Source organism: Elgaria multicarinata, chromosome 2, assembly GCF_023053635.1.
Source record: "Elgaria multicarinata webbii isolate HBS135686 ecotype San Diego chromosome 2, rElgMul1.1.pri, whole genome shotgun sequence".
In the NCBI taxonomy this organism is placed as follows: Eukaryota; Metazoa; Chordata; class Lepidosauria; order Squamata; family Anguidae; genus Elgaria; species Elgaria multicarinata.
Window position 1 is genome coordinate 159,447,981 of NC_086172.1, and position 24,659 is coordinate 159,472,639.

General features: G+C 38.4%; 1 protein-coding gene across 4 annotated transcripts in view; it reads right to left on the reverse strand.

The window, feature by feature from the left end:
* The window catches only part of DICER1 (dicer 1, ribonuclease III), a 61,002-nt gene that overhangs the window by 25,633 nt on the left and 10,710 nt on the right, over positions 1-24,659 (reverse strand). For 2 of the 4 annotated variants that reach the window (XM_063118004.1, XM_063118005.1), the window contains exons 3-15: positions 22,198-22,293; positions 21,139-21,331; positions 19,960-20,122; positions 19,453-19,583; positions 15,518-15,652; positions 13,610-13,770; positions 13,161-13,329; positions 12,168-12,640; positions 10,958-11,090; positions 9,014-9,256; positions 7,977-8,131; positions 6,797-6,929; positions 5,840-5,915 (exon numbers count right to left, since the gene is read on the reverse strand). In XM_063118004.1, the coding sequence (XP_062974074.1) occupies positions 5,840-5,915; positions 6,797-6,929; positions 7,977-8,131; positions 9,014-9,256; positions 10,958-11,090; positions 12,168-12,640; positions 13,161-13,329; positions 13,610-13,770; positions 15,518-15,652; positions 19,453-19,583; positions 19,960-20,122; positions 21,139-21,252 (2,086 nt within the window). In that variant the 5' untranslated portion in view covers positions 21,253-21,331; positions 22,198-22,293. Of the gene's footprint in view, positions 1-5,839; positions 5,916-6,796; positions 6,930-7,976; positions 8,132-9,013; positions 9,257-10,957; positions 11,091-12,167; positions 12,641-13,160; positions 13,330-13,609; positions 13,771-15,517; positions 15,653-19,452; positions 19,584-19,959; positions 20,123-21,138; positions 21,332-22,197; positions 22,294-24,659 lie in introns of those variants that run through there. The other 2 variants (XM_063118006.1, XM_063118007.1) reach the window with 2 other exon arrangements.

Sequence of the window (24,659 nt, forward strand, 5' to 3'; positions counted from 1 at the left end):
GGAAAGCTATCCAAGTTTAAATTATCGAGGAAAACCTTTTCAAGATTTTTAGACACTATGATAATTTCGTTAAATGTTATTGTTTAGAGACCAATCTATAATGGTTAAAGATAGTACATTGATAGATCCTGTTCATGTTTATTCTGAAGCACCTCCCGCTAAGTTCAATGCAATTTACAGTATTTTTATCCCACTCTTCAGGCAAAAGAAAGGCTCCCAAAGCAGCTTACATAGATTAATAATAAGGCAGTCCCTGCCTTCAGGCTTACAATCTAAAAGACATGACACAAAAGGAAAAGGGACTGGGAAGGAGGAAGAAAAGAAGCCAAACTCAGGCACGAGGTCTTAGTTTGCAAGTTCTTATATGCGGTCCTTCTTGGAGGGAAGGGCCAAACAAGCTCCCTGCAGCTGACTCTTCTCTGGCCAATGCAGGCGTCTAGGTTGATCTCCCCCTTGCCATGATGTTTAACCTGGGAAGCAGAGGGGTATAGCCTCCCGGTAGCCCTTGGTTCTTTGACCGATGGATGAAGTAAATGTATATAGGACTGCATCCTTTCTAAGCATATTGATTTGGATCCAGACTTGTGAGAATGGAAGTTCATTTGCACAACTGGACTCTTCTGGCCCCACCTTGTTTACCAAAGCCCCTTGAGTCATGGGAACCTCTAGAACATCATGGGATGGGGGTGTACAGAGGCCACAATGGGGAGGGGGGAAGCAGAGATAATCAGGCTGAGGGACCTTGCACAAGGTGCCTTATTGCTTTGGGGGTGTGTGCAGTGTTCTTCACTAAGGAGAAAGGGCTATGAAAGCCTCATTAAACAAGCAACCTTCCACTTGCACATATCTACCTCCAAGCCAACATTTCCCTGTGGCCAAGGGTGCTTCCAGATGGACGACTCCTAGCATTACTAATTAGAAGCCACTGTGCAGCAATGCTGTCTATTTCTTAACAGATTTTGTGCAGTAAGAAAAAAATGGAAGCAATGAGAAAAAAAATGGGAGGGTGGAAGACCACAATGTCTGAAGACCCCCATAAAAAATTTGTAGAAGAGGCAGGGTGATGGCATGATAACAGCCTCACCTGGAAGCATCCACGAAAAATAAATCAGCAACCAAAATTCAGGATTCTTAAAACCCTCTAAAGCATACACACTAACATTCCTGTTGTGCTTTCCACAAATCAGCTGAAATCTCTGTGCAGATTCTCTTGAGACCACTAGAAAAGACAGGCAGCTTACCTGTAACTGTATTTCTTTGAGTGATCATCTGTGTAATCTCACATATGGAATCTGTGCTTGTACCGAGCAGCATTTCAGAAACTTCTAGAACTCTGCAGAATCTGCAGCCCCTGAACAGGGGAACCCTATGCCCTTGCATGGCTCAGGGGCAGGACAAAAGGTCTTTCCTTAGATACTCTGAGAAGCTCGACCTGCAGCAGGGAAGGAGGCAGGCTGTGTGATGACACAGATGATCACTTGAAGAATTACAGTTACAGGTAAGTCACCTGTCTATCTTCACCATGGTCTCTGTGCTGTTCAACATATGGGAGAGTAGCAAGGTGATTACTTGGAGGTGAGAGCAGACATATCACCAAAGGTACTGTGACAGACATTATTTATTATTATTATTATTATTCCCAATACTGAGACACAAGGCGGTTTACAAGATTAAAACGTATACATCACAGCTATGAGACTACTACTGTATAGGACGTAAAATTATACTGGCCAACGGAGAGAGATTATACCATTAACATACAAATAAGACAATGTGAGCTCTTAAGAATGATTACAGTGAACATCTCAAGTGTCAGAGAGAGGCTCCAGAGAGACTAGAATTGGAGCTGTGAAACAGTACTACTGTAGTTTAGCAAAAATGCCCAACAAGTAAAGGCTACAAATTGGTCCTTGGGTTCCTAAGCAAGCCTTGAAGAATAATATTGCAAGGATCAACACCCAAAACATTCCAGGAGAGCCAAAGAAAAGGCCTTTCATTAAAAACAATGCCATGAAGAGATTTCAAGTCTCAAGAATGACAGACAGGAAGGAAATTGGTCATGGCAGATCAGAAAATACATAGCTACTCAGCACCAGCAAGGTCTGCTAACAAACATCTAAAAGTGACATTCCTGCTTGTCTACTTAGCTACCCAGTCTCTCTCTATATGGCCAGCACATGCATCATAGAAGTCATAATGGGCAGAGATAGGTCTGCAGAACTGTGAGATAAATACAACAGGTGACCATGTCTCAAAGAGAAACATGTACAAAAAAGAAGGGGCCACAAATAAATAAATGGCTTTAGATATATATGGTTTTACGGTCTCTGCAGCTATCTGCACAGCTCCTAAAACTGTTCCAGAGGGTCCTTCAACCTTACAGAACAGATTTGGGGCAAGTGCAGGGAATTGTGAGGAGAGATGAAATCCTTTTTGCTGACAGAATGACACTATTGGATACAACCCCAAGTACTGAGATATAACCTAGGAACCAGAGTTAATGATGCCACATGAAAATGTTAATGTTCTAGATTCCTAGGCTGTCTTAACTATAGTTACACAAGCAACATGTGCATAGTTAGAACTAAGCATTACTGACCAAGGTGCAATTGGACTTCTCCAACAGTAAGTGGAGCTATAACTGTCCTTGTTAGTTACAAGTGTTTGTTTCTCTTTCTAACTTTGTTTTTTGCTGAGCCATGCTCTTGCTGTCTGTTGGCATACAAAGGTTTGCAAACTGCAGTTCTACAGTGTATGAGCTGACTGTTTTTCTCAATTCTGCGGCACTCTGCAAACATGTATTGGGGCTGGAGCTTGGGACCTAGGATCACTCCCAAGTACCATGACTGGAGCTGCAGTAGTGTGTAATGAGCACATGCAGCTATGACAACTTCATGACTCTTTAAGAGTCCCATGGTGCCAGCCTCAATCAATATTGTCACATGAACTGGTCTTTCATGAACCCATCAAAACTGGATTCTCAAGGCTGGATGGTCTACAAGTTGAGCTGAAGCCAACAGTCCCTTGGGCTGGATGGTCAAGGAGCCATGGTTGAGTCCCAAACGGCAACCAAGGCAGGAAGGTTTGCAAAGAAGCTTTATATGAGCACCTGGGTTCAACACTGGAAGCTTGCTTTGTGAAGATCCTATATGTGTGACTGTGTAGAGACCATGAAGAATTGTGCAAAGTTTGCTGCTGAACTCTTCTTGGAGGTGGAAAAAAAAAAAGAGAGAGAGAGAGAGAGAGAGAGAGAGATGCTCTGGAGGAGAAGAAAGTACAATCCAACATTCTGAAATAGCATGCTCTGATTCCAGTCCACTATGGGAGATGGGCAGCAGTACAACATGAGACATGGCTCTGGAACTGTCAGTGACCATAGCAAGCAAGGGATCCATAAAACATAAAGGGTGTTTAGTGCAAGGAAGGTACGTATTGTTTGATAGCTGCACTTTAGTGCTTCGCTTCATGTTCCTGCCCTATGTAAATTGGCCTCAGCAGTCAAAGTTGTGAACCTGGACCTGTATGACGATCAGCCGGACAGCAAATTATATTGACGTGAATAATTCCCAGGAAGATACCATGGAGCAACTAAAATTGGTCCAACAAGGGTGTCTTTAAAATTCCCAGATCCCAATTTTTAAAAACCTTTTATTTCAGAGTAAGATGGTTGAGGCAAGTATTTAAGGGCTGTAAGGCAGGGATGGGATGGGCAATTTGTCACCCTCCAGATGTTGTTGGACTACAACTCACATCAACCCTCACCATTGGCTGTGCTGGCTAGGGCTGATAGGAACTGTAGTCCAATAACAACTGGAGAGCCACAAGTTGCCCTACTGCACAGGTTGCAGTACATGAAATATGTTTTGAACTGTGATGTAATAGATTATTGGGTTTAATCGAATCATTGTCGAAATGAAGCTATTCCAGCAATAATGTGTAGGCATACACGCTGTTGGTTGATGTAGAACATAGAATCATAGAATAGTAGAGTTGGAAGAGGCCTATAAGGCCATTGAGTCCAACCCCCTGCTCAATGCAGGAATCCACCCTAAAGCATACCCAACAGATGGTTGTCCAGCTGCCTCTTGAATGCCTCTAGTGTGGGAGAGCGCACAACATGCCTCCTGTAGGCACAAGTGGATTCAGAGAATCAGGGTCAGGCTGCCAAGGAAAAGGTATAGCTCCTACATTGTATGCAACGTATAAATACCCCTCAATCTCTTGACATGTTGATGAAACAGAAAGATTAATTTCATGCTGCTTGAAGAACCTAGAGCTAAACTGGTAGATTCAAAACACCAGTAGAGCAGACATAGAATCATAGAATAGTAGAGTTGGAAGGGGCCTATAAGGCCATTGAGTCCAACCCCTTGCTCAATGCAGGAATCCACCTTAAAGCATATCTGACAGATGATTGTTCAGCTGCCTCTTCAATGCCAGATGTATGAAATCATGAGCAAAGTCATAAATGAGGACAGAAAAAAGGAACTAACAGCAGGAACCAATGCAGGACGAAATGAAGCAAGCAGCATGGGGGGTATTGACTGGAGTAGGAAAAGCATCAGTAGTAGGCAACCAGAAATTAAGCAGAGACCAAGATTGTCAATTCAATGCAAGAGACAAGTAGCTACTGACATTACCAGACTAATGCAACAACCATTGCTGGAGATGCATACACTCCATAGTCCAGAAAAGTACCCATGGAATCGTTATAATCAGCCCTCCATTATCCAGTTATCTTTGTATGTTTTGGACCACAGCTTCCATCAATCCATACATGGCTAGTAGCCATGCATGGAACTCGTAATCCAAAGCATCTGGAGGAGACCAGGTTGGGAAAGGCATAACATCTTAGGATGGATGGCAGATGTTCAGGGTGTGTGCCCATGTTCTCTATTGCAACAGCACTGGAGTTGGACTGAGAAGACAGAGGCATCAGCTCAAAGGTAATTAATGCCTATGCCCAAAAAAAGCACATAGCCCAAAGTCTGATCATGACATGCTTAGCTGAGAAACATTACAGACAAAATTATGAATCCCAGCAGTGCAGAGATAACACATACTAAGGCAGGTGGAAACATAGGTATTTTCTTTTACGAGGGATACTCATGAGAGGAAATATTCCCTAACTCAGTACATCTATTGTTTCTTTTTTTTCCTACAATGAAGTAAAAATATGACTGATGAAACCAGATGAATACGAGGCAAAATATATTTCAAGGAGTAGTTATCAGGAGAAATATTTATGAGAGTCTAAAGAAAGTTCCCTCTATCATGCCATTCAAATGGAGGTCAAAAAGAAAATGAGGACAGCACCTTAGCTCTGCCTGTAAGCCATGCAGGCATGGCATTCCCGTGTTCAGGGACAGGGGAGCTTTAGAAGTTTCTGAAATGTCCGATACAGGCACAGATCCCATGTGCAGTACTGCACAGAGATCACAAGAACACAACTTATACTCAGCAGAGTTCGGCTAGCACTGGAAGGAGAAGGTGGAGTGGCAAACTTCTCCAGACACCTTCTGCAATACCACTTCTCATGCTGTTCCCAGGGGAGTGGGTGGGTTGGGGAGACCCTCCAGAACAGTGTGGGCATCAGTAGTAGTAGGGGGAATCAGAGAATTCCCCATCCAGCCCCCTACATCCAACAGAAATCCTTCTTTGGATTCTGGTACCTTTCATGAACAAGAACCCTTCCATTGGCAGATGAGCAAGTCTGGATCCAACCCCTTCATTAAAGTAAACATGCAGGTGTTAGCAAGTGAATCAGTAGAACAGTACAAGATTTCCTTCCAGCTTTTCATTGCCAAATAAAATGCTTTTTGCTTTAAAAAATGCTTACCAATTTTATGCAATTTTTCACAGCAAATAAGAGCAACAACTCTCTCTGCCAATCTTGTACAACTCATTGGGGGACCCTAGAAATAAAATTTGAAACAAGCACATTACAATTCTCTTATAAATATGTAATACAAATATCACACACTTTAAACTCATAGTTTGCCTGTTTTAAATAACCAAATATTCAGACCCCCCAAAATACAGAGTCCCTATACAAATGACAGATTTAACAGTAATGAAAACACATAAACACACACACAGCCCTATACATAATAGATAAATGTAATTTATATAACCCATACAAGTTGTTAGCAATTGCTCATTGCAGCTTATGAAAAAGTTGCATTGCATCTCATTATACAATAAATGCCAGACCACACATGTATATTTAAGTGAGCAATGAATATGCAGAGAAAATAAGACATTTCTTTCACTGATAGAAAGGGGTACCAGGACCTAACTCCACAGCCTACTGCTTCCTATGACATCTGCACAGTTAAACTCTGCCATTCAAGGAACTAGAAGACAAACATGATTCTCTCCTCTCTTCCTTCTACTCAGTGGCCTGGTTCAGACAACACGCTAAACCGTGCTGTTTAACCACAAAATGGTTAACGGAATGCATTGACCTTAATGCACTGACCTTAACCATTTTGTGGTTAAGCAGCATGGTTTAGCGTGTTGTCTGAACCAGGCCAGTATGTGTCTTGTAGTGTTTTGAGCACTCTCAACTGTGCCCCATTTGATAGATCAAGTTTCAGCTGAGGCAGCATAAATCAATGCTTGAACCCCTTCAGATAATTTCAAACCCATGGAATCAGGCTGCCTAACAGAAGAAAAGTAAAACTGTATCCTGTAGCAAAATATACACTGCCATTATAAATCAATGCCAGTGGGAAAACGTAGAACATGAACATGTTCAAAGGATAAATTAACCTAAATAAACTGAAGTACTTACAACTATTGATGCTCGAAGAGGAGAATTGATAGGCAAATAAAGAGTTGAATAAAATGTGTTATCGGGGAGTTCTCTAGTTTTACACTTAGGAGCCAGATGAGTAAATGGATCACTAGGCAATCTAGCACAGTACCTATTTGACACAAAAAAATTAAGAACATGAAGAAATTGCTCTAAAAAGAAGCAGACATCTTACAGATAGCCTATTCACCAGTTACTACAACTCAACAGGGAAGGAGGAGGAACCAATAGTTTCCAGCTATTCATAAGTTTTCTAAAAATCATGTAATATGTTTGTTAATATTCAAGAGTCCTCAACGGGGGATTAAGAACAAATACACTTGCAAACCCCAGACTGCAACTAGGTGGAGATGAACTGGTGTGAGAACAATGAGGTTTTAAGGTTCAGAGCAGAGAAGGTCTAGTATGCGCTGGGAATAATAACATAAGCCTTAAGAAACAATGAATTCAATTGTATTCTCCTGATCTCATTTCATTAAAAAATGAGACAATTCTTAAACATTTGAACATCATGAAGTGCTACAGAAATGATATACAACTCCACTTTGAATAAGACAGTAGCTAGTGGTTGGCACTTATATACCAGTAGGCCATTTTGAATGGAGGGTTGCAGGGCAAGGAGATTCATTTGCTCACATATCAGGATGAGAAAAAGACATATGTGTTTCAACAAGTTCATTGAGATGTATCAACAGGAGTGCTGGCAACTGGAATGACTTGATGGTCCCCTGAAGGGTCCATTTCAGCCCATGTACCACTTGCTGTTCCTCATAGTAGATTACTTAAAACATCAATATTCTTCTGCATCCACACCAAGTAATCATTACCATTATACAACAAATGGATTTGATTGCCTTAGTTCTTGGAAGATGGGCAATCTGTAGCACAAACATAAGAGAGTAGCCTCAAGTCTAAAGGCAGTTACCCCTTAGGCATCAATTATGAGGCTTTAAAGAAATCCAGAAAATAAAGTCCAAAGTAAAACCTGCTGGTTTTATTGTTTTAATTGCTGTTTTATTGCTTTTAATATTTTTAATATTTTAATGCTTTTAACATTTTATGTATTGTATTGTTATAAGCTGCCTTGAAAGGGCTTCTGCCCTGAAACACGGCCAAGAAATGTTTTAAATAAAATAATAAATAGCAACAGGGCTCATACCTATTAATGTGTCCAATAGCAGTGTTTATTGTGACTCTTGGACCACTATCTTCTGGTCTCAGCACATATGGTGGGAAGATATCATCATCATCTATAATAGGTTCATTTTCTGTTTCACCAGTATCTACAGACTTTGAGCATTTGTTTCTCAGGATCTTAAAAAATATCAAAACAGAAATGAGAAGATCATTCTAAGTGAGTTACCACTGATATCGACAGACACATATATAGAGGGGGTGGAGGTAGAGAGGGAGTTGAACAAGGGGGAATGAGGAATACCCATAATAACCTGTCCTGAGAGAACTATCTAGAGCACCATAAAGATAGAATGGTGAAGCCCTGGACTGCTATGTCACAACCTCTGGGGATCCCATTAATAAGCTCATATCCAGCCAACTGTCCCCATTCATTCACTCCCCGTTTTACGGAGGACAATTGCCTTGGGCTCCACCACGTACACTATAACTGAGGGATAAAATCCGTGGCATTGATACAGAGTACAGTAAAAAGAGGGTGTGGGCGAAGGCAAGCTTACAAGTAAAAAAGGCCTGCAATTATTGTTTTTAAAAACTAAATAGGCTACTACCTAATGTTTTTTGTTACACCACCAAAAGAATGTTACTGGGCAGTATATAAATGTTGTAAAGAAAGTTTTATTGTCCTTTAAAAAGAGCTATGTAGTAGTGACCTGAAAAAAGGCTAGCCAGGCCCCACTTCAGACTGAGAGTCCAGGGGTGGAATGTTCATTTGAGTCCAGTCCTGTTTCTGTGTAGTCCCTGTAGCTCGTCCAGCTTTGTTCCTTCTTTGCTCCCCTCTCCATGGGTTGATAAACTAGTATTCTGACCTAGCCACTTGTCTAGGTGTCATCAATTAAGCTTGTATTTCCACCTCTCCAGCACCTAAGGTCTCCTCCATCCCAGTTTCACATTTCCTGTCTTTTCTGGGGCCTAGATCATGGGGTCACTCCTTCCCCCATTTCTTTGCTGCCTGAGTGTCCTGCAAAAGCTTTTTGTGATCCAGTCTCATTCACCACATACCTTCTCAATTGCTTTGTAGGTTTTAAGATCTTCTTCAAAACACTTAATTTTGTCTGAATCTGCTAACATGATGTAATTTGAGATAGGTGCCCTGGCTCTTCCTTTGGACTGCACATAGGAACGGTATTCTGTGGGCAAATCAAAACGAACCACCAAATTGCATTTTGGTATGTCAACACCCTCTTCTACAATACTAGTTGCAATTAGCAAGTTGGTCTCATGTGCTCGAAATTTTCTAAGTACCTACAAAAGTAACCAAGAAGATACATTTCTAAGACCAATTCAGTTTAAGACCAGTCAGTTATAAAATCATTATATTGACAAAAGTTAAATACTTCAGAACTCAAAGGAATCAACCCTATAAATTCACTGGTTAGCAAAACAGGTCTTATAATCAGAATATAATTTGAGAGGACTCTTAACAGCATGAGTATTAGAAAAACACCCTTCTAATTATTGTTCTTTCATGACTACTCTTTCACTTGTTTCCTTGTTTATGATGCCTGATCTTTGTAGCCTTGTTGCACAACTTACCTCATGCTTGACTATCATATCTATCGCATGGCTTCTCTAAATTGTAGATACACTCGAAAATGTAAACAGAAATCTCATAACTCTTCATGCATCATGGTACTTCTTATAACAGCTCTTTAAATAGGCTAGTAATTTTATCCCCATCTTGCAGATAGGCTTCTAAGGCTGAAATACTGGCTTGCCTGAGTCTGAGATTGGATTTGATCCACCAGCCTCCTGGGTCACAACCCATTCTCTTACCTACTATGCTACACCAGCTCTGGTTTAAGAGAGTAGGGTAGCCACTAAATATGAAATGATACAGAGTTTTAGAACAGTACTAATGTGGTAAAGCAGGCAGCACCAGGAGCTACGGCCATAAAAGAATAAACTTTTTAATAATTGCATTTCTGGGATTTAAATGTTAAGTTATAAAATCATTGGACTTCTTTCAAAATAATTGAACACTGTTCAAATTATTTAATTTTCAAATGTTAAATCCCCTCCATTTTACAATTCAAGATTCAAAAGTATAAATGGCCTGCGCAGGACCAGTAAAAACCCAGCGGTACAGCTAAATACAAAAATAAATACATTGCTTTTTGAATTTCAATTTAGTGAGCTAGCAGTTAACACAGCATCTGAAGCAAGCAAGCAACATTAAGAGATTTCCAAACATCATTTCCGAGATCTTTTGTAACACAGTATGCTGCTCTGATCAAGAAAGAATTGGACGATGGAAGTACAGAAACAGATCACAGAACACATATGTTCACTCATTAAAATGTGACTCATCAAAATGTGACACATGACTGAAGTATTCCATGATGCCTCATTGTTTTATTCCTTCTTATTAAAGCAAACATGATCTGGCTATGAAAGCAGACTGACATGCTTGCCCAAGCTTACAATTAAAGCCAATTACATTTTCTAGAGAAGAATCCTCACTGCCTATTATTTTTTTTCACTGCTTTTAGATTAATTTGAAAGGTATCTTTAAGGGGGGGAGTTGCATTTTTCTTTGCACTTAATTACACATTAACGACAAAATGAAATAGAATTACATCAGTCCTTCAGAATCAGCCCTGTTATCAAAATAACATTTCAAAAAGTGGCTGATGTTTACAGCCCCAAACACATATTTTTATTCAACATGAGTCTTAGCTCATAAGCAGCAAAACTGTAATTATCACTGCACACAAAAAGTTTAGCCCATTTCAGGAAGATGGCATTCCATATGATAACTCCAAATGGTACACTTTGCCATTTTAAAAGAAAACTAAGTACAATTTGTTTCAGAAACGAAAAGCCATAAAAGATAACTTCAAGCTATGCAGAATTGCCAAGATAGGGAATTTCCTGGACATGGGGAAAGTTTCAAACACAAGAAAATACACAGCATTTTTGCACAATTATTTTCATTAAAGTTACCTCTTCCTGCTTTCGGAATTCTACTTCCATCTGTTTGCTACGGGGCTGGTTCTTTCCAATGCCATGTCCAGTTATAAAATTGCTGCTGATGTAAGCCAGCTCTGGGTCTTGTTTGCCAGCTTCTTTTATCAACCTAAGCACATTTTGGAAGTTGAGAAAATGTGAACTAATCTTTAAGATACCAAAAAATATTGACAATGGAGGTATGGTAATTGGCTAACTTGCCTATATATATATATACACACACACATTCACATAACCCATACACAAAAGGGAGGTATTAGGAAGTTTTGGGGAACCCCAAGGTTTGTCATCGAAATGGAAAAGAGTGACTGGGATTCTGAACATGGAGCACTCCACACTGCAACATTTTGTTGCAGGTCTTACTTATTACATAGAATCTTCATGTGCTTAGACACAGTTTACAAGAAACGATTGTTGGAACAGTAGCTATTAACAGCTAATTTAATTTTTTTGTCCCTAATCTACCATAAAGGTTTTTCTTGCTTTTTTTAAAAAAACTTCTTTTCCTGGAGTGATCTCTGGTACAAGAAAACTTAGGCATTATGAAATAAAAACAAATATTTCCCAGTTTTAAAAAAATCTTTCAAAGCATAATTAATGATTCCTATTGCCTTTCCTTTGTCATGTTGTAGATTAAAGCCTATAACCATGAATTAAATTAAAGCACAATTTAAATATCGAATTCATTTTCCATGCAACTATTTTTCAAATAGCATAATTCACATTGCAATTTTAAAGTTTAATGTAAATAAAAATCACATGTTTATTATTTCATAAGTTTTTGTTGTGTGTCTTATTTCAATTACATATCTTGCATACCACAAATCAGCTAAGAATATCCATCCCATGGGTTGGCAAACAATGTTGACTTTCACACCTAATTTCTATTAGAACTATTCAACACTTTTAAAACAGTTGATATAGCCTTACTACATACATTTGAATATATTGAAATCATATAAATGTCTTAAGAAAGTGCAGATTCTAGAGAGACTTTACATTAATTTTTATATACTGTTGACTATATTTTTATCCATGTGTAAAGTATGTTTACACAGATTAGCAATTAGGTAGCTTTATGCAAATGAGCATTTCAACATGGGTTTTTTTCAGAAGAGTTATCCTAGATTAGTACTAATTACTTCTTTTGTAAACAGTATACTGACATTTTATTAAGAAACCGTACCTGTTCAGAACAACTGCTGTGTATCTTCTTTCCACAAAAATAATTCCACATAAAATATTAGTAAAGGGAGAAGGAAAATTAGTCTCAGTTTTCTCTTTCTCCTCTATTTCTTCATCCTCATCATCATCTTCAGAATCACTCCAAGACACATAGTTATCCTGATTCCTATTATTATACCACTCAACACTTTCAAACTGTTGCCGTTCATAGGGCTTATATTTACGCAAGATTTCAAGCAGTTTTATTACTTTTGGGGTTACAAATTTCAGGTCAAGTGAGGCAGGCGAGAAGTGCTCTTCACAGAGTGCATGTATTTTCCTTAGGAAAGTATCTGTAAACAATAAAAATTTCCTGTGCAGCTCCTCTTGCTCGTGTTTAATGTACTTCTGCAGCTCTCTCACCATCATCCCAGCTACTTTATCTGCACACCAGGGTCCCAGAACAAGCAACACTGCTCGGCAGTCTGATAGTATCTGCAAACAAATTCAATGCAGCATTTTAAAACAGCACAGTAGCAGTTCACATAGCTTATACTTGGCCTGCAAATTCTATATAAAGGAGAAATTATTCTGCATGCATAGATATTTACTTCTCTGTAGATAAAGTAGCCATATGAACAGGAAATACTATTTTCAGTTAAGATTCATTTTAGGAGGACACACACAGAGATGCACATGCATCAAAGGCCATTTTGAGTTGAACTGCATCTCTAATTACTTAGGCCCAGCATTGAGCAAAAGGCAGGATACAAATAATAATAATAATAATAATAATAATAATAATAATAATAATAATAATAATAGTTCACGGTTAAAATAATCCACTCAGTAGTTTGATAGATGACCAAATAGAAAGTTTAAATGCTAACAGTTTACTAAAGAGATATGTACATGACATTTCTACTTGCAATTCCATAAAAACAGGACACACATCAAATGGAGTTCAGCAATGAAATAACATAAGAACAATGCTAGATAATCAATGTGTCTATACCTGTTTAGAAATTAAGGTAGAATCTCTCTCTCTACAATGTACAGATATGTTGCAGTCATTCAGAAAACTAAGTGCATCATCCAGCTCTGTTAACAATCTTCCATAGAGCCCACTTTTGTCAGCATATGGTCCACAATCTACCACGATCTCACATGGCTGAGAGGTATACCTTTAGCATGAAAAACAAAAGGTGTTGTCAGCCATGATTTTAACTGCTGAAAGTATAAAGGCACAAGTATAATAGATTTAAGATTCTTTAAAGCTATAATGGGCTGCAAAGAAAGCTACAAAATTCAACCTGACCTTGCTTTATCTAAACTACATCTTCCAAGAATAATACTAATACTAATAATAATAATAATAATAATACACTAAGTAGACAGAATCAGTTCACCTTTTCCAATGAAACTTTGGCATTCAACATAGAGTACAAATGAATCAAAATATACCTGTCCAAAACCACTAAATCAGTTGCAGTTTCAGCACTGCTCTTTAGAATTTTCTCCAGTTTCTGGATCTTCTCTTCTAACTCTGCTGGATCACATTTCCCATTTAAAATGGAAGCCGTTAATCCCAAGATTCTAGGGCATGATGTACAACTCTCACAAAGCTGAAAAATAAACCAAAATGACTCACTAAGGCTATTGATTTTGCTTTCATGTAAAGATGGGACCCAAATACAGGGGGTGGACACTGTGGAGTACTGGATCTCCCTTGGAAAATCTGGGGGAACCTCTGAGCAGCATGGACAGTGTTGGAGGGCTACAGAGGAAGGGGAAATCATCAGTAATAGCCTTGCCTCTCCTTCTCCACCCCTTTCTGGCACTGGGAATATTCTGAGCAGACCGCCTCTCAGGCAGAAGCAAGCTCTGGAGCCAACCCATAGTTGACCTAAGCTTGGCACCTTCTGCCCAACAACAGTGTTAGTATCCTCTAAAAGAAGGTTGGGGAACATTGCCCTCTAGAAGTTGGACTGCATATTCCATCAGCCCTAGCCAGCAAAGCCAACTGTGAAGGATGACACAGGTAATTATTATCAAATTTGCAGATGACACAGAATTGGGTGGGATAGCTAATACCCTGGAAGACAGAAACAACTTTTAAAGTGATCTTGATAGTCTGCAGAGCTGGGCTGAAAACAACAGAATGAAATTTAATAGGGATAAATGCCAAGTTCTACACCTAGGAAAAAGAAACCAAATGCAGTTACAAGTTGGGGGATCCTTGACTCAGCAATACTACAAGCTAGAAGGATCTTGGAAGAGGGAGACATGGTAGCACTCTTCAAATACTTGAAAAGTTGTCACACAGAGGAGGGCTAGGATCTCTTCTCGATCATCCCAGAGTGCAAGACATGGAATAATGGGCTCAAGTTACCGGAAGCCAGATTCCGGCTGGCTATCAGGAAAAACTTCCTGACTGTTAGAGCAGTACGACAATGGAACCAGTTACCTAGGGAAGTTGTGGGCTCTCCCACACTAAAGGGATTCAAGAGGTAGTTGAACAGCCATCTGTCAGATATGCTTTAAGGTGGATTCCTGCATTGAGCAGGGGGTTGGACTCAATGGCCTTATAGGCTCCTTCCAACTCTACTATTCTAGGATTCTTTTTCCAATATGGCAAAAATTCAAGGGAGTGGAGGAAAACGTATTTACTGGACTCCCTAAAGAATGTATGTCTAACATACACTTATCTGCTAGGACGAGTTGTGTCTAATAACATGTTTATATTTAAAGTACGTTTTGTGTTAAGCAATACACTGTAATGGTTAGTATACTGTAATGGCTCTAAGACCCTGCAGGTCAGATGACATGTGGTACTACATAAAAAGAAGAATGCAACTTTATTACTCCACTGCATACATCATAAGAAAGGAATCCAATGCTCATTATGTAGGAGCTCTACAGAATCAAGGGTAGACTCAGGTTGACTGATCTATGCAATGTAAAGTCTATTCGGTATGTATGTTTCCTGCAGTTTTTGATTTTACATTTGGAAAGGAGATGCCACCACAATTTTTCTGCAAACTCACCCCCTGGACAGTTTCAAGAAAGCTTGCCAAATTTAATAAAGCATCCTGGATAGGAATAAAGGGCAAGGTGACAGAAAAAGACATTTATCAGCCATTGCTACCCACAATGGCCACCAATAAAAGAGTGCCTGCTCACTGAAGAGGGGTTAATTAAATTTATGCCACCAATTAAGAGAAGAATCTGAAAGCCAGTGCTAATGGATGAGAAATAATAAATGCCAAGGAAAGTGAAATATTAATGCACAGTATACAAGCCTTTGGTTTGTCCACATATTATGACATGTTTTGTCAGTTGTTAAAGATATAGAGATGGCACATAACCTACCTTCATAATTTCTCGATAGGGGTGATCCTGTATTGCAAGATGGCACTCATCAAAAATAAGAAGATTAATGTTTGACAGGGATAAATGTTCATTTTTTAAAACATTCAAAGCGACACGACAGGTCATAACCAGAACCTGAAATATGAAGAGATGAAAGATAAAAATGGAAGTTATTTCTATAAAAACATTCAAGGCTTACTCATTTTTAGTCAGCAAGAATAATAGTAAATTATAATTATAAATAAAAATTATTCTCTCTACACAATTTCAAACTATAATGAACAATTTGACCTCTCATTTGAACCCGACAGCATTAGATAAAGTTATTTTTATTTATACATACATATATATATATATATATATATATATATATATATATATCACCATCAGTGTACATGGTGCTGTACAGAGTAAAACAATAAAATAGCAAAACCCTGCCGCATAGGCTTACATTCTAATAGAATCATAATAAAACAATGAGAAGGGGAAGAGAATGCACCAAACAGGCACAGGGTAGAGTAAAACTAACAGTATAAAAATAAGATAAAAATCAAGTTCTAAAAGCTTTAGAAAAAAGAAAAGTTTTTAGCTGAGCTTTAAAAACTGTGATTGAACTTGTAGTTCGCAAATGTTCTGGAAAAGCGTTCCAGGCATAAGGGGCGGTGGAAGAAAATGGACGAAGCTGAGCAAGAGAAGTAGAGACCCTTGGGCAAGTAAGAAATATGGCATCTAAGGAGCGAAGAGCACGAGCGGGGCAATAGTGTGAGATGAGAAAGAAAAGATAGGAAGGAGCTAGACTGTGAAAAGCTTTGTAGGTCAACAGGAGAAGTTTATATTGGACTCTGAGGTGAATTGGAAGCCAATGAAGAGATTTCAGAAGTGGAGTAACATGGTCAGAGCGGCGAGCCAAGAAGATGATCTTAGCAGCAGAGTAGTGAACAGAAACCAACGAACTGATTTGAGAAGAAGGAAGGCCAGTCAGAAGAAGGTTACAGTAGTCCAACCGAGAAATAACCAATGCATGAACAAGAGTCTTGGCAGAAGAGACAGACATAAAGTGTACTTTAATTCTACCCAAAGGTCACTCAACTGTAGTTACAAAAGTACATCAATTCCACCTCTACTCAGGCAATCAAGAAATTCTACTTGTGGTGAGGAGTGGGAACATGCACTCTTAGACCAGTCTTCTCTGAACTAGAAATGTAACCATGTTCAGCTGAAAGTGGTTACAGAGCTCTGCGCAATCAGGAACCCTATAACTATGTTCAGGTGGATGCAGTTACATTTCCATTGCAGATCTTCCCCATCAACACAGGGGGTTGAAGATGGAGGGGGCGGGGCTGGAGCCAATGTCCTCCACAAGAAGGATTTTTTACATCTTAATAAGTATCAACTCTCAGAACCAAACTAGGCATTACACTAAACATGCAAGTGCTGCTGAAAACATTAGGAGCACGTTTAGATTCCCCTTCTCCTTCTTCATCAGGTATAGTTGAAAATATCTTGTATTATAATCAAAGGCAGCCAAGGATTTGGAAAGGAGTTGGGAAAACACAAAGTGTCATGATGAATGATTTAATCTAGATTTTATGGAGACAAGTTAGACCTGGATTTTTTATTTTTGGTGGCAGGCTCACATTCAACGTGATGTCTAACTTTGAACTTAGCACACCACAGGTTATGAAAAAAGTCTCTCTCATTACTGGATGCCATGGATTCTGACAGTATAACAATATTCAGCAATTGTAACTGAGTTACTTCCATTTCTAGCTCATTTTCACACACACTTTCTAGAAATGTTAACCAACTGAAAGGCCTAACATATATCAACAAAAAGGTGAAGAGAGGTATCCAACTCAGAGCAATCCATTGTTCTGGACATTCTTCTTCTTTAGGACAAACATGGGTAGGGAAAAAACAATTTGCAGAGTTCACCATGAAGCCTGGCAGAGTATAGACTCTGCAGCCCCTCCTCCTCATGGAGTAGAAATGGGCTAGCACACAAAGCTCTGGTCTGGGAGCAGACAAGGAGAACAGCCATACCTCGGGCCTTCCTCTCCTCTCCTCTCCTCTCCCCAACCTACCTAATTCCATCAAGCAGTAGGGGCATTCCAGAGACTGCTTCAATGTATTTGCTTCTTTCTGAAGACTGAGACCACTCCAGAGAGCCACTAGGAAGTGGCACTGCGACCCTCCCAGTCATATTAAACGATTCTGGCACACACACAGTACACCTAACCAAAGTTCCACATTACCTTTTTATGTCAGATAGTTAACAAAGCAACTTTTATGTAAGACCGAAGTTTCTTATGTTGCATTAGCAATGTGCATCCTGCAAAGAACCACAGGACTGGGGTACACGCCCCTGTTAAAATGGATGGGACTATGTTTAATGGTTCCACTCCTCATTGTTTCCCCAGCCACACTCCTCTCTGCCCATGGTGCAGCTGACTTGCACAGGCTCCACTGTGCAGCTCTGCCATGCTCCCTTGAGACAACAGTGGAATTCTACCTGCATACAATGGTTCGTGCACCTGAGCCTGTTGCACTGTATTGCGGACCACAGCATTGGGTCTTTCTATATAATGCATTTACAATGCAATTATAGAAAGGGAAATTAGGTTTTCCTAAATAACTGGCAAACCTGAATGAAAATTAAGGGTTTAAAGAAACTCTGTACCTGGCTCCAGATACTGCAATTGCTTTGCACGTGGACTATATATAACCCTATCTCCCAAGTGATGGTTATAGAAGCTATAAACTTTCAATTTCTCAGGACATCCTATATATACAAAGTAGCAGTGTTTAACTTGTTCTAATAGATATCACGACACTAAATTCCCTCCTAAAAATTAAATCATTCATTAAAATACCTATTAAACTTGTATCCAGTTCTACATCCTTGACATTAAACTGACGGAAAATATATTCGCACTATAGACCAACAGGTTTAAGAGCCATTCTCTCTCTCCAAGGAACTGTAGCTCTTTCAGAGACTAGGGTTATTTGAGAATTTTCAGTGCTTTCACTGAACTACAATTTCCAAGAGTTTTTGATTAAGCCTATCTATAATAAACTGCTTTGTAGAGTTCATAATATCCAGAAATTGAACAAATTAATTAGTAGAAGTACTCTTAAGTAAATTGCACACAATTACTTTAAATCACAAGGTGAAAGTATCAACGTTAATTTCATACAATGCAGAAAACCGGATGTCCAATTTTTAAAAAAGAAAGGAACCTGACAAGGTATTTCCAACATAATGACTACCTTGCCTTCGCCAGGCTTCATGCAGCAGCATATTTTTCTTTTGCTGCAGCAAAGAATCAAGATCATCAAGAAGAGGATGGCTTTCATAAGCTCCAAAATTATTTTATTGCAACTATTATGCAGTTTAGATACTCTTCAATTTAACTACAAATGAACAACTTTACCAAGTATAACAGCTACTCCAAGAAAAGCCAGAGAAGAACGACAATTAGTCATTACTGACAGCAATAAGCAAATACCAAAACAACAAACCAACCAAGAAAACAAGTTACTACTGAAAGACCTAACGGGGGGCGGGGACTGGGGCAGGGACGGGACATGTATTCTTATAGCATAATCCCATAAATTCAATGGCTTAGTTCCAGGTAAGTGGATATAAGATTGCAGTTCTGTTAATTTAGGTTCCAGAGAAGTAAAAAACAAACAAACAGTTGGGCTAAGTAATTTGCTCAACACAGTAAAGTATGAACTTGCAACAGTTACTTTCATTCAAAAAATGGGAAAGTGTGTGGGGGGGTGTCAGTCAGCAATAGCATCTGATGTGGCTTAAGGAAGCTGCTATGCAGAATAATACAAAAAGCTCCATTGCACATTTGTTATTCGCAAGTCATGGTAGAAATCAGAAAATCTTAACACTAAAATACTGATGTATTAACTGCTCTTACCTGGTATTTAGTAAATTCTTCGTTCCATCTCTCTTTTGTCCATGCTTCAGTTATTTCTAAACTTGAATACTCTCCGACCTTGATATCTGAGTGAGTCCTAATAGTTGACACTTGCTGAGCAACTTGATTTGCTTTATGGGAAAAGATGGAATTTAGGTAGCAAAACAACTGTTTTGAAATGGGTTCACAAGTATACATACAATTTCAATTATTATGCTGACTTCCAAGGCCAGACTCTACTCAGTTATGTTAACCTGTTTCTTTCATTAAGTAACATTATGACAAAGACTCAGTTCTATAAATTCAATCTCATCTTGCCTGATATGAACTTTGACAAAATTCATGACAAAAGTTATTACATTTTAGCTATTATTTTCTTTAAAACACTATTAATTAAAAAACACTTTTAAACTGTCCTTTATCCTTTCCAAGTAATACCCAGTAATTTTACTGTATAATTAGAACATTTATCAGAGACCTATTGATTAATTTATATTACATCCTTACCAGAATTGACCAAGAATACTGTTCTTTTCCCATTTTTGTTGAAATCTCCCCTGATCTGATAAGACAGTTCTTTAATGAGTAGTACTGCAATAAAAGTCTTCCCTGAGCCAGTGTTTAAACAGACTATTGTATTATGATCCAGAGCTGCTTCAAGCAGTTCAACCTGTATTGGTAAATGAAAAATGTTTTATTTATTTTTTAAAAAATCACCAAAATTACATGCATATAAGACTTCAATGGAAGATTGCCTTAGATGTTGCTCTGACTTATTAACTAAGAAAAGTCAACACCTAAAGCATGTTTGGGGGCTTAGAAACATATTTTAAAAGCACATGAAACAGCTGTATTAGATTGCCATATAAAATTTTCAAGCGAGGATCCTATCTTTGAGCAGGATGATACAATATCTTAGAGGTCTCATTCCCAGAAAACTTTCTCCAATGTAACTGTGCGGTGTGGATGAGCTCTTAGGTGCAATTATAGAAAGGCTACAGTATAAGCAGCAAATGAGCTGGCTAAGTCACTTCTAAAAATATTTAGTACTCAAACCTTTTCAGCAACTGAAATTACATGAAATGTTAAGATAAAATTTAATTTCCCAAAATCACATTAAAAAGTTATGTGCATTTCTGAACGTTTTACTAAGTTATGTTTTACACTCTGGATCAAGCAATATTTTCTAGAACCTTAAACAAAGGAACTAGGATTGTTATGATGCATAGGAAAAAAACACTTCCATTCATGCATAAGGAAAGAGGACTGCTATCTCCATTTATTTTTTCAGCCCTTTCTCACTGCAGCCACAAGTCATCTGGGCAGAGGGTCAAGGAGTCCTCTGCACTCAGGAGCGGCTGGGGAGTGGGGGTTGCACAAGAGGAGAATGTGAAAACCCACAAGGATCTGGTTCACATGTCATGACACACTGCCCAACTATTCCTGCAGCTAAGCAAACCTGCAGCTCTTGAAGAATGTACATAAATGAGAAACACAGATATTTCAGTAAACCAATACTAATATACTGATACTAATATCTTCTCTACTTCTAGAGTTAGTAAATAAGAAAAATAATGAACCATAGTGAAAATTTACTCCAACAGAAATGTAAGTAAGGCATGGGCAGTCTCCAAGAAGCAGCCAGGTTTGATTTTGCTTTAAAAATATTAATATTGTCATTATTACCTGATATTTTCTTGGTGTGTAAATGTTATCATGAATTGCTTCTTGTTGCCAAGGCAGTCCAAAAAAAGGACCCATTGGGGAGGAAGCAGGGGTCATGAGCTGTAGTCCTGCCATGCTGAGGGACTGCAAAGCAGGGTTTTTCAGTCATTCATCCAGTGTTTCTTTCATTGCATTTTTGTTCCTGCACAGCTTACTATGAAGGGGGGGGGAAGAGAGCATTAAAACCATATAAGCTAAGAAAACGGTTGGTTATTCATATCTACACAAAACATATATACTTAAATCTTTTATATATCACATGCATAAGCACTTTGATTTTTGTAAGTGCCATGTAAATACTTTCTACAGCAGATGGGCTATTGAGGCAGACAGTGAGTGGGTTTGCAGGTTATGCTTAGCCACTGTGCAACCAAGCCTTGGTAGGCTGGTTGTTCAGAGAGTAACCTACGGTACACCAAACAGATGATAGGGCTTGTTCTTCCCCTCCTCCAGCCAGCTCCACCTGTCTCCAAGCTGCCTTTGCAGCAGAACACATCTTGTCTCCTTGTCCCGGCACCCTCCCCACTCTGACTGCTACCCCTTTTTGTTCCCCAGTTTAGTTTTGTTTTTTGGGGTGCCTCTAAAATATGCAAATGGGTCATACTTTTTTAAAAAGCTATTATTATTTTGACAGTCTTGCACAAGTGCACAGTAATGGCTATCTGATATGCATAGTCTTACCTGGTCAATTTCCTAGTACATTTCATCTCTCATAGGAAGCAATTAAGTGGAGTAGGTAACATACAAGGAAAATGACAAGAGAAGGCTGCATAAAGGCTAATTTCTGCAGTTGCAAAGGACTGGGGAAGAAGTAAAAATAAGAGAAAGGAGGAACTCAGTAACACAATCTAAAGCACCAAAATTGTGGGGGGGGGAGGTGAATAGAGTAAGTGCACCAACAGTTGACCTATAATGCAATACACATTTTTCTTCCAAAGAAATTACTTGTTAGAAATGCCAGTGTTAAATGCAATATGCAAACAGATATGAATTTCAGTTTGTTAGGTTCTACAGACTTACTGTATTAATTTCTGTGACCTCTGTGTATATGTACTCTGAACTGCATTTTGACACCATTATATCCACTTGTAGGCTAATTACCTTGCTGCCAAGCTCCTGCTCAATAGAAGAATGATTTAGAGAAGAATGAGCTAAAATAGCATTAAATATTTAAGAGTAAGAGATTCAACTGCAATATTTCAGTCAAAATTTGTAAGTACACACTCCCATGTTCTATTTCTAAATAGAACAAGTATTTTATAATATTCACATAATTGATACATATATAAAATGTTAACCATATTACTAAACTTAAAGTAAAATGTTATTTTAAAGAAGAATAAAGGGCCCAAAGAATGCATCACATGCATCTTTAGATGTGCCATGTGCTTCCTGCAAATTTAGCTATCAGTTTGCAAAGGGGACTGACAAAGAGGGCAGGGGCATAGAAGTAGAAAATCCCTGTATGAGCAGCAGCATATACATGAAGGGATGCAGAGAATGCAGCAGGAAATTGTATTGGCCAAGGGGAATTTTAGATCTCTCAAACCTTCCAAAAACTAAGTGAATAAAATTAGCGAGGCAAGCAATTGTGTTACAGCATAAATCCTTAAGCTTAAAAAACAAGATTTGAAATTCTAGGATTTATATCTTCCCTCATAAAAATGAGAAATCTTGTTACTAGATTATTTCTATTTCACCCAGAGAATGTCTGTTATTGGGCAGATTAAAATAGTAACAAATAAATAAAAAATAAAAAAATAAAACGATAAAAATGTTTCCTCTTGTAAATTCCAAAATACAAAAGTATATTCTTTTTTTTGAACATCAACAATATATTACATTATTATAACATATTGTACTATAGCTACACAAAATGTTTTGTAGATGTGAAGGTGGGGAGTTGAAGCAAAAGGTACCATTTCAGGAAGCACACAATTTTCTCCATAAGATAGCTTAGGGGAAAAATAATATTTTAATACAGAAAAATAGGTCTGTACCTTTTTTTTGTTTTGGTAAAGCACTTCCCAAGAGAATGAAAGGGATTGTGCTGGGAATCTCAGTTTGTCTTCTTTAGAATGGCTAGAACTACTACATTCCTTTTCACTGGCAGGCACCACTTTGCAGACAGCACACAACAGCCAGATATCAGGGAGCAGGGGCTAGCAGGCATGGTCCCGCTCCCCTGCCATGCACACCATCAACATATAAAGGGCTTCTTAAAAAGAGGCAATACCAAGCGCAGTGTAGTATAAACTGAATACTGAGAAAGCAAGGAACTACGGGCTCATCTACACCAAGCAGGATATTCCACTATGAAAGTGGTATGAAGGCAGGAGCCACACTACTGCTTTATAGCGGTTTTGAAGTGCACTGGAGGATCTACACTACTGTTTTATAGTGGTACTGAAGTGCACTGACAACTGTTGGAGCCCATGACACATCTACACCATGGAGGATACAACACTATGAAAGCAGCATGAAGCGGTATATGGTATGTGTCAATGGGCCCCAACAGTTGTCAGTGCACTTCAATATGTGCACTATAAAGCAGTAGTGTGGCTCCTGCCTTTTATATACCACTTTCATAGTGCAATATCCTGCTTGGTGTAGATGAGCCCTACCTGTTATTGGCTTTGATCCTAAGAACCAGGAATTGTGTTTTACTCACAGAATGAAGCATTCCTGCCCACTCCTTCCCACGTAGCTGGAAAGGAGAGCTGGCATCAATAGCATATCTCCCACCACTTATGTAAGCAGAAGTGCATCTCCACTCATACTAACCCTGCATAATTTTATTATGCTGCAAGCAGTATGGGGTTGTGCTCAAAAAGTAGGATATTTTTAAATAAAAATATTTTAATTTTTTTTAGAAAGCAGTGTAATTGTTCTCAATCATTATTTGTGTGTGTGTGTGTGTAATAATAATAATGATAATATTTATTTCTTACCCGCCTCTCCCTTTGGATCGAGGCAAGGAACAACATTAGTACAGGAATCAACACATCATAAAAATTCTTGATTTTACATTACTCTGGGTAGGCCTGCTGGGGACATGTGTAAAAAACTATTAGTTTAAAACATAATCTCCGAATAGCCTTTTGATATACAAAAGCAGCAAGAATGATGAATCCCATTCACTCTGCATGCTAAAGGGAAACATATATAGGAATGCTTATCAAAATTACTAAAACAGCCAATATGCCAGCTATTCTAGAAGATGTATAGAATCATTTCCTAAAAGCTGAATTATATTTTAAAATAACTTTTTGTAAATATTACAAATGTAATAAATCAATATTGCAAATGTAATTAATCGACATAATAAACTAAATATTTAATAGACACAATACATATAGGCCACATTTTATGTTATCAAATTAACTAGCATTTCCAGCTCCTAATAAACCATTCAAGAAAGTAATCGTATTATGATAAATCATTATTTTAAAAATCAAATAATTAAAAGGAAACTAACTTAA